The sequence below is a fragment of the Megalops cyprinoides genome, chromosome 7 (assembly GCF_013368585.1).
Source record: "Megalops cyprinoides isolate fMegCyp1 chromosome 7, fMegCyp1.pri, whole genome shotgun sequence".
Lineage (NCBI taxonomy): Eukaryota > Metazoa > Chordata > Actinopteri > Elopiformes > Megalopidae > Megalops > Megalops cyprinoides.
Genome location: NC_050589.1, coordinates 7549969 through 7566859, shown reverse-complemented (window position 1 = coordinate 7566859; position 16891 = coordinate 7549969). Strand labels below are relative to the sequence as shown.

At 44.0% G+C, this 16891-nt stretch overlaps 1 protein-coding gene across 2 annotated transcripts; it reads right to left on the bottom strand.

Moving 5' to 3' along the window:
- Positions 1 to 731: 731 nt before the first annotated feature.
- LOC118780087 (pleckstrin homology domain-containing family N member 1-like) lies at positions 732 to 15854 on the bottom strand. 2 transcript variants are annotated; one of them, XM_036532397.1, is made up of 16 exons: positions 15676 to 15854; positions 13990 to 14080; positions 13568 to 13732; positions 12534 to 12614; positions 11529 to 11619; positions 8979 to 9118; positions 8065 to 8211; positions 6934 to 7014; positions 6642 to 6717; positions 6252 to 6397; positions 5940 to 6092; positions 4469 to 4675; positions 3926 to 4084; positions 3103 to 3336; positions 2540 to 2588; positions 732 to 1421 (listed from the first exon to the last, which is right to left on the bottom strand). In XM_036532397.1, exons 1-16 carry the CDS (start codon positions 15747 to 15749, stop codon positions 1237 to 1239), a joined length of 2079 nt encoding a protein of 692 aa, XP_036388290.1. In that variant the 5' UTR covers positions 15750 to 15854; the 3' UTR covers positions 732 to 1236. The 2 variants fall into 2 exon arrangements, with proteins under 2 accessions (XP_036388290.1, XP_036388291.1); XM_036532398.1 differs by having other exon boundaries at positions 3103 to 3333.
- Positions 15855 to 16891: the final 1037 nt, after the last annotated feature.

Below are 16891 nucleotides of genomic sequence, written 5' to 3'. Positions count from 1 at the left end.
GGACGGAGCTGACCCAGGAGATGCCGGAGTCGGTAGGTTCACCTTTTGCTCGCTAGGATTGGGAGGTCAGCGTCGGCCCGCTTTATGGGGTTTGTTTGGTTGGTAGTTTTTCCGCACACTCACAGCACGCATAGTTTATACTAGCTATTCCTTTCATATTATCATTATACTTTAATTTCCATCCTGGGAAGCTTCGTTGTAACGGTAGCCAGCTATGCAAAGATGGAATTTTCACATACATCAAAAGGTACCATTTAAAACAAAAAAAGAAAGAGGGTAAAATGTTTTACTTTTTAAACTTTTAATAAATACCCGTAACAGTGAAGTAACGCAGCACATTCTAAGAATGAAGTCACATGGATATTGCCTAAGCCTGGTCTGTGCTTTTTTTTTTTTTTTTTAAATGAAATTAATAGAACAAGTGTCATTTCCTCTGTTTAATCCAGATGAAATTACTTTTACAAGAGGAGGAAACTGCATCTTCTTTTCAGTGTGACAGTAGTCATCACAATAGGAAATAAAATATAAAACTTCCAGTTTTTTTGTATTGTACTTCAGTATTAAAAACATTAAAAAATATATGTAAACAGATCAAGCCCTTCTGAGACTGTCAATAAATAAAAACTGAACGAAAATTCAAATACCAGTAATACCAGATAACATTTTCAAACACCCACAAATAATACATATGTACATAATACAAAACAATATACAAAATTAATTTTGTACACTATACAAAATCCTGCTATGCTACATTTCAGTGGCATTGGTGGGGAAAAGGCAAAAATAACCTATAGTAGCAATTGCTATACCCCTGAATGCTTTCAATTATATATATTTACAGTTGTATAGAAGCATGTCAGAGAGACAGTGTTTTAAAAACTACCGTAAAAATCAGATTCACTACGTCACTCCAGTGGTACAGTCACACCAGAGGCTCCCCAGTCACTCACACTGTTCTTATGCAGCTATGACCTGCCATAGGCATGAGTGACAGGATCAAGGCCCTCTCGCATCTGTATCTCAACATTGCTGTGCGTTATTCTCATGATTCACTGCGAAGCAGGGGGTTGCCGTGTGAGTCATGGTTTATGGCTCCTGCCATGGAGTATAAGCAGGAGGGGTAGTGCAAGGTTTTGAGGGGGAGTGCTCCTGGCCAGTGCATAGTAACAGTCCCGATGAGGCATCTCCATTAAATTCCCACAATTCCAGATGCGCTTCGCCGTGGTTCGTGTTTTACGACCATCTCTGCTGTGCTGACATATAGCCGATGCCTGGGGCACCCACGTCTCCCATTGTCCTGTGTGCCGAGAATCCCGGCAGGGGCTGAATCATCTTGCCGTCGTTGTCAAAGTCCCAAACGTTATCATAGTCCATTTCCTGGTCGTCTGGTTCTGCGGGCTCCAGGAAGCAGTTTTCATCTGTGGGGGAGAGAGAGAAACATTGGAATGAGTCTGTCTGGGTTGGGCAACTGCAGTCTAACCTAAGTCACATTCTGTGAGTCAAGACTTTCTGTCCTATTCAAGCCAGAATTGACAACCTACATGCTTTGAACAGCACTATCAGTATTACTCAAGCAGAAACTCACCCCCCTCAAAAAATGTGAGTTTTCAACTTCCTCGATTTCCCACTGAATATTATAGCATGTATTTATTTCACCATATAGGAACGAAGTTGCTAAACTGTTTCATGGTTACTGAGAAGGTGGTGCAGAGACATGATCCTGTCTAACTGATTTTCCACCATCTGTTGCAAGGTCTGGGAAAATTACACGTGGACTTTGGAGCTGAGTTTGCAGCTGAATGGGAGTGTTTCTCCAGCTGTGCGAACAAAGTGATTTTCAGCTTCATGACGGCTTCGTCCATAAACTACGGTATGCTACAATGGCGTATAGCAGAACATAATACACGTCTTTGAATAAAAGTAGGGGGTGTGGGGCAACAGTGAGATGAGAGGTAGTTAGCCAATCAGGATGTGCCCATTGGGGGGGAGAAATCGTTTATCGTGGGCCATGTTGTCCTTAGTGCTGTGTCCTTGTATGTGCTACATCAAAAGACACCTGCACACGTGTCTTTTAAAGCTGGCCTGGGTCTGGTTTCACCAGCACGTCTGTGTGCCTTCCCTGCTCTCATTTCCACTGCAGACACTCCTCTGAGCATGCTCAGGGAAGGCCTGTCACGCCAGGCCACCCTCTGTTCCTTCTGCCCAGATACGCAGCTCTACTCTGGAAAAGGTCAAGCTAAAACAAGCCTACCAGCCGGAAAACAGCATGCCTCTAATGGCCGTTCCATTGTGAAAATAATCACTAGATTTGTTTTTTTTTTTTTTGGTCAGATGGCTATCTGACATGGTCATCATCTTGTGTGTAGTTATTACTGTTTGCATATGACTGCAAGATTTTATGACATTTAAAGAGGGTTATGTTTTAAGATCATCACTGAACCAGTCAGACAAGTTAACGTACGCTGCATATTTTGGCACAGTACAGACAGGTAACGGCAGAGGTATCCATTAACTCCATAATGCCTGACATTCTTACCTGGTAAGTAATTGTACGGCATGGGCTGGCTTTGCGGTGGGAAGACCGTCTGTAGAGGAAAAAGAAAGAAGGAAGCTTTTTTTATTGATATGCTCATGGACAAGTATAGCTTTGCCCCCTCCCTCATCGAGAGCAGTCAGAGGGAAAGTGTGTGATTGCCAGTTGCCAGTCTTGGTCCCAGTCCAACAAAGGGGCCCCAAAGCTCATTCCTGAATTTCATCTTCAGATTAGATGAGTGACTGTGATTAAATGCCTATGATTCACTGCAGTGTGTCTCTTACATTTTTACTGTGAAGGTTTACTCTATGGATTGACAGCTTTTAGCTTGTGAGTTCATTTCTTTCATTTACCTTATTCAGATACTGCCTGTCTGTATGATGTACAGTAATGATTTTAAAAAGGAATCACAGAATTTAGATCACTAAACTTAAAGGTGTGATTGAAGTGTCATTAGGAGGCACATCTCTCCTTGACTGTATGTGGCATCTGTATACCAACTGGGAATATAGAAGAAGACGGCAGGACAGGTGGAGGCCAGGTGAAGGTGGCTGTGGTGTGCTTACCTGTGTGATGTTGCTGGGCAGCAGCGTTGCAGTGGGAGGGGACAGGAGCTTCAGTTTGGCCACGGCCTGAGCGCGCTGCTCTGCTGTCCACTGGGCATTCTCCTCTTCCTGCTCCAAGTCAGCGGTGTTCTTCCTCCTCCGGCCCATAGGGGGCGTGCGCAGCCTGAAGGAGGGCGGCAGGAGCTGGACGTCCCGCTGCTCCACCAGCCGCCGCTGGTACTGCAGTGCCACCTGCTGGAAATGAAGAGAGGAGTCATTCTCAGCACAACACTCACCCAGTAAAGGAGTAAATTCACCGGATTGTTACATTTATAGTATCGGCGTATCTTGCTGTTAAAACCTTGCTTTAAAATTTGCAACACCTAAATAAGGTGTTCTGAATTTGGGGCAGCAGTGTAGCATAGTGGTAAGGAGCATGCCTCTTAACCGAAAAGTTGCTGGTACAATTCCCCGCTGGGGAGCTGCTGTTGTACCCTTAGGCAAGGTACTTAACACACAGTTGCCTCAGTAAATATCCAGCTGTATAAACGGATAACATGTAAAAATGATAAAATCTGTAAGTCACTCTGAATGAGTGTCTTTTAAATTACAATAATGCAATGTAATGTCAAAGTATCACTTGCTTTGAGCCTTTTACAGGGTAGATCACTGTCTCCTCGCAGCCTCCTTAATTATGCAGCTGAATCAATCAATTAGTCATCAGCGGACCAGACAGTTTCCGAGCTCGGCATGGTCACGTCCCCGCCGCTGTACCGGGGCGCTGGGAGGCCCCATGTCGCGGTGTAAAATGAGAGATGCAATCGGATAAGCCTGACCCACTTACCGCCGGCCGCACGTAGTTGTCCTCCTGCAGGTATCTCCCAGGCGTGCTGGGGTCGTCGTACAGGGGGGACAGAGGCCTGCGGAGCGCACACATGTCTGAGGACCTCTGCGGGCTGGAGAGCTGGTACCTCATGGACTGTGGGACGCTCCAGCTGTTGGACTGAGACAGGGAGACCAGAGATGAGCCCAATGATGGTGGCACATTTATTATTATTATTATTAATAATAGTAGTAGTAATGCTAGTAGTAGTGCTGTTGTTGTTACTATCAGTACTAGTGCCACCACTACTACCAGGACTGATACTACCTACTAAGATTCCAATGTGTCAAACTCCTCGGAGCTAAACAACAGATGATTGTCACGTGTTGCAGAGGATATCAGTGTTAGAGAGGGCTCCCACATGGGTTTGGATCCAAGGTTTTACCATCAGTGGATGTGTGAGGCTATGATGATCCTGCAGCCCACATTTGTGTTTCATTGGGATAGTTTTTATTTTACAGTTGTCCCCCCCCCCCAGCAGGCCTGGAATGGGTAGCTCAGTACCTTAACGAGGGGAGACTTCTCCATCCGTGGGGCCATGTTGTACGGCGTGCTGTAGACGGGGGACATCGGGGCGTCGGTGGAGGCATAGGAGTACCGCTGGGACGGGGGGCGGAAGTCGAGGCCGGGCCTCATGCGGGAGGAGAAGCTGTTGCTCCTGTAGCTGTGCCGAGAGGGTGGCTCCGCGGAGGTGAGCTGGCTGTGCCGGTACTGTTAATGCAGAGAGAGAGATAGAGGGGTCGGGTCAGCACCGCTGTATTTAACCCAGCGGCAAACAATTTCATTGGATCATCATGCAGTGTGGTGTAGTGGTAAGGAGTAGGGCTCATAACCGCAAGGTTGCAGGTTTGATTCCCCAGCACTGTGGCTGTACCCTTGGGCGAGGTACTTAACCCAGAATTGCCTCAGTAAATATCCAGCTGTATAAATGGGTAACATGTAAAGTTGTAACCTGTGTAGGTCACTCTGGATGAGAGTGTTTACTAAATGATTATAATGTTAGAATGTAATCACTGCTCTTGATTTCAGGCTACATCTGCTGAGTATCAAATGACATTTGAATGATAAATAGGCTGTCGATTTGTTGATTACATTCAAAGACAATCTCAGCTACTTTGGCTTAAATCTATGATATAATGAAAGGTATAGGTCATTTTATCCCTTGTTTTAACATGACTGAAATACATAGTGGGAGAACTGCAACTCTAACTGACAAATGTTCCAGAACAAAGCACTCTGCTTTTCCCAGTGTAAATGACCTGGATGGGAAGTCTGCCCACAGTCAACCAACTGGGAAAGCAAGGTCCTGCCCTGGTAATACTGAGAACCCCCTGTGAATTTATTCAGCAGGTCCATGGGTACAGCCAGCGTGGCTTCTTTGTGATGTGTTTGCAATTGCTGGAGAAGAGTGAGTGTGTACGGGTTCAAGTGAATTTGTTTTCAAATTAATTTTAATGACAGCAATCCTAGCCAATGTTTTAATATGCTGCAGGTCAGGCTCTGTCTGTTTAAGTATATGCTTCAGTTGATTGGATTATATTTTTTCTGAATTAACTGTGGATCTTTATCAGAGAGAGTCCTGGTTTGTATCACTGTTAATTGTTTACTTATAATCTGTTGCAGTGCTCATCCTGTTCATCTGTATTGAAAAACCAATCCACCAAGACAAACATTTCCAGCTGATAAGATTTATCATATAGACACAAACAATATTGATTCAGTTGATCTTACTGCAGGTGTCCCCACAAAACTACTAAAATCAATTACTCAATTTCCTTGCTGCTACAAATATCACCTGCTGTGTGTTTGCACATTTCTGATAAACGACACTCAACGACTTAAAAAAAAAAAAGTAAGGCTTTCCGTGGCAGTTGCATTACAACAAATCTGATTGTATCAACCTGCTCTCGCCTTAATTAAGTTTTTGACAGAATCATCTTTAAAAAAAAAGGCATTTACAAATGTCAAGCCTTACATAGAGAGGTTCCGTATACCCTGGCGACAGGGGGTTGTCCATGGGGTGGTGGAACTGGAGTTCGTAGGAGCCCCTTCCATTCTGAGAGAACCTCTGTGACTCCATTAAGCCCTGGCTGCTGTGTCCACTCCACCTGTCAATCTGACCTGGAACCTGCAGAGCACACCACAGCAAACATTACTCACAGCAGCATTTTACAAGAAGGGAGGAGGGAAAAAAAAACATGGAGTGTTTGCTTATTCAAGTAGACTAGAGAATGAGGCGCTACAAAAGACCCGATTCATTGCTGCAGGTCTCGGGGGCGAGTCTTACCGTTCTCTTGGTGGGCGTGTCGATGATGTCATAGACCGGCGGCGGGGGGATCTGTACGGGGACGTGAGAGGCTTTGAAATGATGGAGCCATTCGTGGAACTCTTTCTTGTCCAGGCAAGACACGACGATGGGGTTAATGAATTGCCCTGAAACAAAAGGCCGTTGGGGGGGATGATCAAACAGGGTGTCATGCTCTCCTGTTGATAAATTTACACGTACAAGTTCTGTGCACTCCCGTTGACATCCATGTAGACACAGCTTGTGAGCTAAACTGCACCTGATGGTTCCTTTGCACCTGAGGTCATCCTGATACATGCAACACTGACAATGCGTTCCTGACATACATGTTTGCGATTAAAACACAGGAAATGAGTCAAATTGTCAGGTTACCTTCGATCATGAATGTGTTTGGCCTCACGTCTTGGCACGGCGTGGTTACAGTGATCATGTTCAGAGATAGCTTCCCCTGCAATTACACAGGTTATTAAAAAACATTGAACTATTTCAAAATCTTGCTGTTTATACTATAATTAATCTGCCCTTCACAGGCAATAAGAGGAAAACCCATACACAACAGTTCCACATGACCTTAAGCTTGCTGCAGAAATGACACCAAGATGACAGCCATATATACTCTGTGTCTGAGTGTCATTAACATGGTGAAGCAATTTTTGAAACTTACTTTATAGAAGAGGCCATTGCTCTCCTCAGACAGGATGATCAGGGTGGCTGGATACATCACCAAGAGTCTGTCGAACTGCTCCTGAAGAGACAAGTTTAACGTCACATTATCGTCAAGACCATTTCTCAATGGCCATCTGGTGATCTTAGAACATAAGTATGCTATTTTAAAAAGAAGCAATGCAAAGCAACAGCACTTTTTCTACACTGTAATAGTGCGTATTCCATTTGAAATGGATACAGTTTTTGCTCCTGAGAAAGGGTGTGTTAGGATGGCAGTCGACATTCCAGCTGTGAGGTGAGTCAAGGAGGAGAACTGGTTTACACACCCTTTTACCAGCCAGCATTCTTTCCCACAGCACTGATCAAGGGCCAGTTTGCTTTCCCACCTCAGAATGCTTTGGAATTTTCTCTTTGATGTGCATTGAAGCTGTACTAACGTTTAAATTCGATTCGCAGCAGAAACGGGGTCGACAGAAACGGCGGCGTGCTTAGGTCGCGGTCTTGCACCAGGTTGTTTTCGTCAATGACGTGCCGGTGGAGTCTTGCCAGGAAACGGGGCTTAGCGTTTTGTAATTTCACAGCTGAGGCACTAGTCTTCCCAGCCTTTCCACTCAGTAACAGCCCTCCTGACACTGACATGCAGGCGGATCTCCATTGCGCAACAGTGGGAAGACTGTACTTTTTGTGCGGGGGTCACCAGTAGCTGTAACTGTAATGTTTCTCTCTTCCTCATACCTCATACTCACTCGGTGACACACGATAACACACCGGTGTCATCATAAACCCTCTTGGGAAGCGGTATAAAATTCCCCACAGCCTGAGGTCACGCGGGTCAGCGTGTCCCAGGAAATCCAATATTTCCCAAGTTCACACATCTCTGTACAGGAATATTCATGGATTGTGTGATGTCATCGTTACTGACACACAGACAGCCAAACCTCCCTCTGTTGCAGGTCATCTGAACTTTTAATGTTTCATTGGTCTAGCAGGATTTTTATTTTATTATTTTTATAAATCAGCAACACTAGAGAAGTAAGCCAATCTTGAGAATGACAACTAGATCATGACAGGACCTGGGCCCTGTCTGATGGAGGGGGGTTTATGCAGTGTGGGGAAAAATGGTTCTTACCTGGCACGGCAGGTGCTGCAGTCGCACTTTGGTGATGTAGGTAATGGGTCCCAGGGACTCCCTCTGGGAGCCCTCCCACTCGTAAATCGGCTCGTTCTCCACCGAATTCCTCAGCTCCTCTCTGCCCACTGTGCCATCCTGTGTGTTCTGGGAGTTATCCAGAGAGGGAAGGTAATGTTAATAAGACATGGCAAACACAGCTTTGACCTGCGTGTAAATCACAAAGATGGGCCAAATGTAAAAGCACAGACAACTTCCTAGAAGTTTGCTTCCTCTGTGCTTTATGAAATGCAGGCATCACATGCTGTTGAACGGTCGACTGTGATTAAAATCTAGATGTTTTGATGTGGCTGAAACCTGATCCTGGATGCCTTCTTGTCTAATATTAGATATTTGTGTGTGGTATATCCAGGCCCGGAATCCCACATTTCCCACTCTCTTTGATCATATGCCAGCGGTGCCAGTTATGGGAGTGCTGGTTCCATTGGCTTTCGTTTTGCTGAAGAGCAGTCAGGATGTTATGTGTTTGTTGTGGCTGCTCTGACCGCAATCCCTGCAGCTCTCCAGCAAAATCCTGCACAGTAAACTTGTAGGAATTTTCACTGTGGCAGCGGTGTAGCGCAGTAGTAAGGAAGAGGGCTCGTAACCGAAAGGTCGCTGGTTCGATTCCCCGCTGGGGCACTGCTGCTGTAACCTTGGGCCAGGTACTTAACACACAATTGCGTCAGTAAATATCCAGTTATACGAATGGATAAAATTGTAACCTCAGTAAGTCGCTCTGGATAAGAGCATCAGCTAAATGACAATAAGGTGATGTAATGTACTCATCAGCACTTGGAATGGACTATTTCTGTTGGTTCTCCTTTTTTGTCACACTTGACACGGCACTGGGGTGTGAGAAAGAGGTGACATACCTTGATCCTTGTGTAGGCCAAGGTGTCCGAGGTGACCACGCTCCCCCCGTTGGCTTCCACGTGCTCTGTGAGGTGGTGCATCCAGGTGTCCAGCTCCACCTGGCTGGAGCAAAGAACGACGATGGGGTTCAAGCTGACACCTGCAGGGACAAAGTTAGTCAGGTCAGAGTTCAGTCGAGAGTCAACAAATCAATTCAGCCTGATTCTCTGGTACCAGTCACATGATGAAAGTAATCATTAGCCCAAGCATAAATAACAAAGTTTTTTTTATATATAATCTGTATAATTTTGACATGATTTGATTTTATTATATGATGTCACTATTATAACTGGAAAAGGTGTAGCACTGTTTGCCTGATTTTATACCATTAAGCATACATAATCATACAATTTGTATAGTTAAATTTCAGGCGAGACTTTCAAGTGGTCATGAGCATGATGCCTCTCTGGCCTCCAAGGTTAGGATGAGCCAGCTTCCCAGCACATCGTATGAATAAACTGGAGTTCTCTCCAAAGGGCTGCCTTTACAAACAGATGACATATCCATTCAGAGAGATCTGGAATCTCCCTGTTATCAGTCATACATTCCAAAGGTCATCTCCAAGCATTCACTCCTGCCCGGCGCTTTACATTCCAGTAAACTCCTCTGTGTGAGAAGGAGCTGATGATTTTGGAATGCACTTCAATATCACAGCATGTCTCGAGAGTACAGATGATTAATTAAAGAAGTATCAGAGCTGTTATGCCTTTCATTTGAATGTTTTAAGATTCTTTTCATGGGTGTCACAACTGACTAACCTTTTATAAATAATTACTGTAATCTAGGTCATATTTGTTGATTGTTCTGTTTATATTTAATTGCGATCTTAGCGGATGTTGAAAGCATCCTCTCCTCTTGTGCTGTGAAAATTAAGGCCCTATCTCACACAGCAGTCTGTTATTTCTTCACAGAATGGCTCTACTTGCTTGTCCTGCTGAACCTCCCCAAGACTATAAAGTAATTGTTGAGGACAATGAGATGCTAAGCAGGGTCACAGTTTCAGAGACAGCAGAGCTCTCTGAAACCCCTTATATGCTCATATTGTTATAAAATCTAGTCAATGGAGAACTTCTCCAGCTTAATCTATTGCAACAGCAACATTGCATAACGGTGTTATCACTGTGTTTTAACCGTGACCATCTTAATTATGCATGTAACTGTGGCTAAATCATTAAAATGATCACCAAAAACAGATAGCTGAGCAAGTGAAAGTATTTGCGTGTACTTCGTGAAAGATGCTTGATAGAGGAGCCATGAGATAAGCTTCATGGCCCGGGAATGTGCAATTGCTTGGCTCCAACCACACCAGAGATGAGAAAATGGCCTTTTTCCTCAACAGCTGAGTTCACTGGCACCTGTCAACAAACAATGGGGGCTTTGTGACATCATAGCCTCACAGTAACTGACGACCAACTGAGGTTTGTCAGGCTGAGGCAGAAAACTGGGCTTGTGGTTCCTTTGAAGAGTTTCATGTAGGCGTCCATTGCAAATGAGTTTTTTTAAATATCTGCAAATGAGACCTGTAGCCAAGAGAGATGAGCTCAGGACGAGGACCTTAAACACTGATTTAAAGATCAACCTACAACCCATTGATTGGCTTGTTAGCCAGAAAAAATATTTTAGATTTTGTCCTTAATTCCTTATTGGTATCAGCATTACGTTTTGTTGTAATATCATTACATAACACTGACTTATAACTACAGTGAGTGATTTTTGTTTTAAAAAAAATGTAAGGGAAAAGCACTGATTGCTAAAAAGTGATGATTGCTGATGAATCAGACAGCCTAAACTACAAATGTATATAGTCATGTTCAATTACAACCTTTTGAAAGTAAAAGTTTTTATGAACTCAGTGAGGAATGTGGCAGAGTGTCTAAGAGCCTGAATCTGTCTGAGCCTTAAAACAAGGGTTATCCTCTGACAATAATAAAGCGGGCACCCATGGCAGTGGAATAGATCGGTTTTGTTATACTGAGGATAGGGCTGGGTTGGTGTGCCATGGTTTGCTCATTACACCAATGGCGCCTTGCAACTCGCTTGTGCGCCTACCAGGTACTCGGTTAGTAACAGAGGTATCTGCCTATCCTCTGTTTGGTGTCTTCCTCCTGGTGCACCGTGAGGCCCCTAGTGTGTGAAGTAGTTGCATCGGCTCGCATGCATGCACCTTGCCCTGCACTCCTGCTTGGGTGCACAGGTTGTCACAGTGGGGTGACGTGTAGTTGGTTAGAAAAACCGGGGGGGGATTTGCACTTGTAATCTGAAATTGCAAGTTTGAATCCCAGGCGGGGCATTGCCGTTGTACCCTTGAGCAGGGCACACCTGCATTCCTGTAAGTATCCAGCTGTATCAATAGATGAAATGTAAACTATGTAATCCACCCTACATAGGGGTGTTCAGATTTAATCGTCCCCGCTGTGAAATTGCCTCAGATGTAGAGAGGCGCATTTTTTTTTTTTTCATTTTTGGTGCAGTGTTGACACATGTTTAACATGAGGCGCATGCCTACTTACCGTTTATCTGGAACGCAAACGGGTTAAGCTGGTTGCTGCTTCTGTTGCTCTGCAGGTTCCAAATCGCGAGCTCCTTCAGCGGAAGCGTTCCCTGGACACGCAGGAAAAAGGCACTTCAGAGCGAAGCACATCACGTTTCCACAGAACATCCTTATTCCGAGTGACATATTCCCTGTGCGTGGCTAATGCATGTACCCTTTAGTGTGATGGCATGCAGGCTTCTTTTAAGAGTGCCACAATTATCTGCATTCTAGAGTCACTCAGACTGATGATCTGAGTCTAAATGAATCTGATTTTAGCTGAACTCAGGAGTTTTGATAATGGAATTTTTGCTGTTCAGTTTGAAAAGGGTACGATATATATCTGGGACAAGAAAGCACTGTATTTTGAGTTATGAGTCATTTAGCGACATAATCAAAGTAGTGCAAAAGCCCTGAATGACACAGGCAGGGTAGGTAACCTAATTGCTGTGCCACGCCCCTTGCTAAAGTTGATCCAGACAGAATGAAACAATGATTCATGTCTGTACAGAGCTGACAGCAGAGGAGTGGCAGAATCTCTTTCTGACATGTACACAGGCAATACAACTGACTCCACTGTTTATTTAACCATAGGTAAAGAGGACACCGTGAACCCAGACATTGTGAGTGTCCGTATATAAAAAATGTTTTTGTTTCCCTATTTCAGATCTGTATGTTACATTAGGCCTAAATTGTGCCATTCAATTCAGGGTAGATCTCTAACCTGTTTGCAAATGATTGTGTGTTCTTTTCTGCATTGAGCCTTGGAAACAGACATTGCTTGTCTTTTATGGAAATATAACGTGTTCACCTAGTAAAATCGTAATAATGCAAATTGAATCAATTTCCATTCTAAATCTCATCAGCCTTAAAAAACCCAAACATTTGGCAGTGTGCTTCTGAGTGCAAGGGCAAATGGCTGTAAAATCACAAAGCCTGGGTTTTGGAGAAATGTTGGCGTATCCCTCTATGAGTAAAAGCTCACCTGGTAGGTGAGCCCGGTGGTGTTGCGGGAGACAAAATGAAGGTGGGTCTGGAAGAGGTCCAAGTAGCAGTCATGTACTTCCTGTAGGAAAAGAGTGACGTGTGATTATAATTCAGATAGAGGGGGATTCTGGTTTGTTTCGCGGTTCACCTTGACTACTTCTGTACAAACACACTTAGGTAATGTTGCCTTCTCCGGTTTCACAATACCATTGTGTCTGTTACAAAATGCTGTGATGTCCCCCCTGTGATTTCATCCGGGATTGTTTTCTTGTGCTTGTGTGTTGTTTTTTTTTTTTTTCTTCTTTTTCTTTTCCCCATATCATAAAAGGACCTGATGCATGACATCACTGTCAGGTAGCGATTCCCACGCTATAATGCCAGAGTCGGCTGTATCGCTGAGCAGATCTGAAACGCCCTTCCCCTGAGGGGGGTGTCTCAGGCTTGCACGAGGCGTTGCACAATCTCTGCGTGTTCAGACAGGGGCTGCTGTCCCCGCTCTGTGCTGTCTTCAATCAATGGCACTGCATCACACCTGCCCCATTGCGACAGGATTCATGCAATTACAGTGGTGTGTGGTGGCGTTCTGTGCCTCAGACCTGTGCATTTTGCTCACCCCTAGAGTAATACATCATCTTCCTGTTTGCTAAATCATGTCCTGGCAACACAAATCATGTGGGCAACCCCGGTCCTGAAAATACCGTTGGTCTTTGCTCCACCCGTACCCCTAGTTAACTCAGTTACATAACAGGATCAATTATTAGTCAGCATGGAAGTAGGCTATCAGGTGTGAAATACTGAAAATATTTCCATTCATTGAAACAGAAAATGTGCAAAATTGTGCTACAGGGTTGCCTATCCATAGACTAAACGGTCCTGGTTGTTACTGCGGGCCCTCCAGAAGACGGCGTTGTCTGGAGCAGCGAGGTACAGCAGTGGTTGACAGACTGGGTAACACAATTAAGTTGCCGAGCCTCGATGGGTGAACCACAACCCCTCAGCCTGCCCCTACCGGGACGCACAGGTAAGCCTCACCTGGCAGTGTGCGAAGCGGAAGCGCAGTTTGGAGCTGTGGATCAGCCTCCCGTAATTCTTCACGTTGACGCTGCTTTTCTTCCAGCCGCCCGAGGGATCATGGGCAGACTGGGGAGGGCTCCATTTGATGTTCTGTATCGTCTCAAGATCCTTAGCTGACATCTCCTACAATCAACAGCATTTGACATAATTTCACATTAACATTAATTATGTTAATAGTGCAAACAGTAATAACAAATGCAATAATAAGTATTAATTGGTATTAAGTATTGCATTCTTATGACATATATGTTAATTCAATATTAAAACTGAGCCAACCAAATGAGAATTATATACATAAATTTAATCTGTAAAAACAGGAGTACAGTATCATAGGCCTGTTCTGAAATGATGTGCATGGGAAGTATTCCAGGAGTGCTCACCTTCATGGGCGTGACAGTGGACATGATGTTGATGATGCTGTTGGACTTTTCTGGCCCTTCCTGTGGGTGCTTCTTACGGAATAACCGACCGCTAATCGCAGGAGACAAGCAAACGTCAATATGCATCATCATTTCAGACAGGTGTCATTCTAAACATTAATTCATGTGCATTTCCCCTTTTCCAAGTGAATTTGACTTGACATGTTCTGTTGTTGATTTCTTTATTGATACTGATTTCATTAACGGTCTACTCTGAATTTCAAATGGGGACTGGGTAGCTGTCTTAAAAATTGTTGCAGTTTATGAGAATTTTTTGTTTTATGAAATAATGACAGCACAGGATACATGCTGTATGTATATTATCTAATACGTGTTTTCTACGTGTTGCACGTCATATAGGACAAACTGACCAAAACATGAATTCTAATTTGACCCTGAGATTTGGTATTCACATCAATAGAACAATAGAGCTTTTGATTCAGACATAACTTGAACAATGGATTCAGGAGTCAATACATTCTTTTGTCTCACACCATCCCATTTGTATCTTCAGTGTTACATAATTTACATCAAATCCATTCTGTTCTGTTGATGTTAAATATCACAATTTTCTCTTTTTTCGTTGATGTAAAAAAAAATTGGTCAGTTGGCAAATTGCACTTGAATGCCACACATTCCACGGCTTCATTCATGCAGAGTGTAAGGAATGTTCTCAGAATATACAATAACAATAACGTATGAATGATACAAACGGAATGTAAAAAATGCCAAAGAAAATGCGGGGTGCACGGGTACTTGTGTTCCTGACAACTACGTTCTGTAATCGTATCCATCAGGGGGGACTACCTAGTGAAATAGGTCTTTTGAGAACACCACTATGTAACGGTCAGAGTAATGTAGACGGGGAAATGAACATACTGAAGTTATTGTTCCTGATGGACGATGCACCTTTTTGCCCGATCGTTGAGTTGGGCACTTAAGACGTTTGTCTCGTGTTTTTATTTGAAATTTCAATGGGCTTTAGCGGAGAGGGTCTCAATCCCATGGGGGTGATCGATTTCAACAGCGCCGTTTCATAACCGTAGTAAAAGGTCTATTCAGAACCACAGCGTAGAACTGCTGTACCAGGACTCAACGACACAGACCTGTGTTCAATATGCATTACTACGGACTACGCAATATTTGTCTACTACCGCAACATTACAGCGGTAAATAAGTCATTAAGGGGGCTAACCATAAATACCACCTGCTTTATGTATGTGTTTGTTGAACGTAAATAACACTAGGATTACCAACACCAATTGAGAAAACTTTTAATTCACGATACCATAAACAGCAAGAAGACTGGTAATGTTCTTGAGACAAAGATTAAAATTTTATGATTTAAAATTTATGTGCCTCACAGCTCTGCCCTGTCACACAAAGTGCAAACAGCAAGCAAGACCCCTTACTTCGTGTTCAGTGTGGTCGTAAACAGAATTAATCATCTGAGAACACTCTCCATTATTTTGTCCCATAATCCCAACCCCGGCATTTAACAGGCAACATTTAAAACCCCAAACTCGTACAGTTTGGTCCAGCGTGCCGGATCACTCAGTCTGCAGCAAGTCAGATGGGGACCAATACCCCCTGCTCAAAACGACGGAGCACAGAACGAACGAGAAAGCCACCAACATCAGCGCTTACCTCCTCGTGCGTATGAAACTGTGCCGGGATGACCCGAAACTGTGTTGCGGGTAACATGACATGCTGCCCCCCATATTGCTCTCCTCTCCGCGTGTGTGCTGCCGATTGAATCTGTTATATCCCTCTCTGTGTGGTGGTATTGCTGTAATCCACGCAGTGTACTGTTTACCGTCGGCGTGTAGCTCCGGACTCTGGCAAGCGGGAGGCAGCGGCGGAGTTTTGTATAGGGGAGCGCGTGTGAGAGAGTGTGGGCGTGCGCTCGGTGTGAGGTGTGCGCGGAGATGGGGGGGAGAGGCCGGGCAATCGAAGTTCACACTTTCTACGGAAGTCTACAGTTAAATCCACCTTGCAAATTTAACAGGGCACATAGACACGCTTTCTTACACTTTCTTGCGGACAAATGGCGGTCATACATTTTTTTTGAAGGCTCTCATAAAACACTTTAGCTCCAGACTGTAAGACCGTGGTGTCAATGACAGGCGATTAGCATTGGCATGTCTTGACATGTTAAAAAAGGGGTCGTTGAAGACACTAGTTAATATATTTTAACGGTTGGCACTTTCGATTCATACTTAAACCATTGCAGCATTCTTATGTTTTCAGTTTATAGCCCCATAGTGTGTCAATCACAGCCGCAAGCAAGTTCTTCATTTAGATAAATGGAACATTGCTTTAAACTGCATGACCGCATTCTTCCGACTTGCCACAATATCCTTGTCAGTCGAGTATAATAAATTTTACTGATTGTGTGTGCGGTTTTCTGTTCATACTCCTCTGTGAAAACAAATTGAAAACAACGCTGAATATTTCAATGCGCAACTACGACAGTTATATACATTGTGGAACTTGGCTGGTAGTCGCAGACATCCTGTTCACTGTCCTGTGTTAATTTATTTCACTCCATGCACATGACTGCTGACGATCGCTTTTGATAAAGTAATATACAGTATTACTTGTAGAAATATGATCCTGAAATATAAAGCACAAGCACATTTACAATGGCTACACTGTAGTTTTCCAACATCTTCCTCATATGATTTTTTTTTTTTTCCATTTGTTACTTTTTTTGTAGGGGACACAGGCTGCTGTTTATTTCCATCCCAAGGGTTAGTGTATCGCGTATTTCGGAGCTTTATCTCTGGCTGTTTGGTACACAAACTTAACCAGGATAAAGTACCTGCACGGTGATACCTCTGTTCGGGGTGGTGCCTCTGCT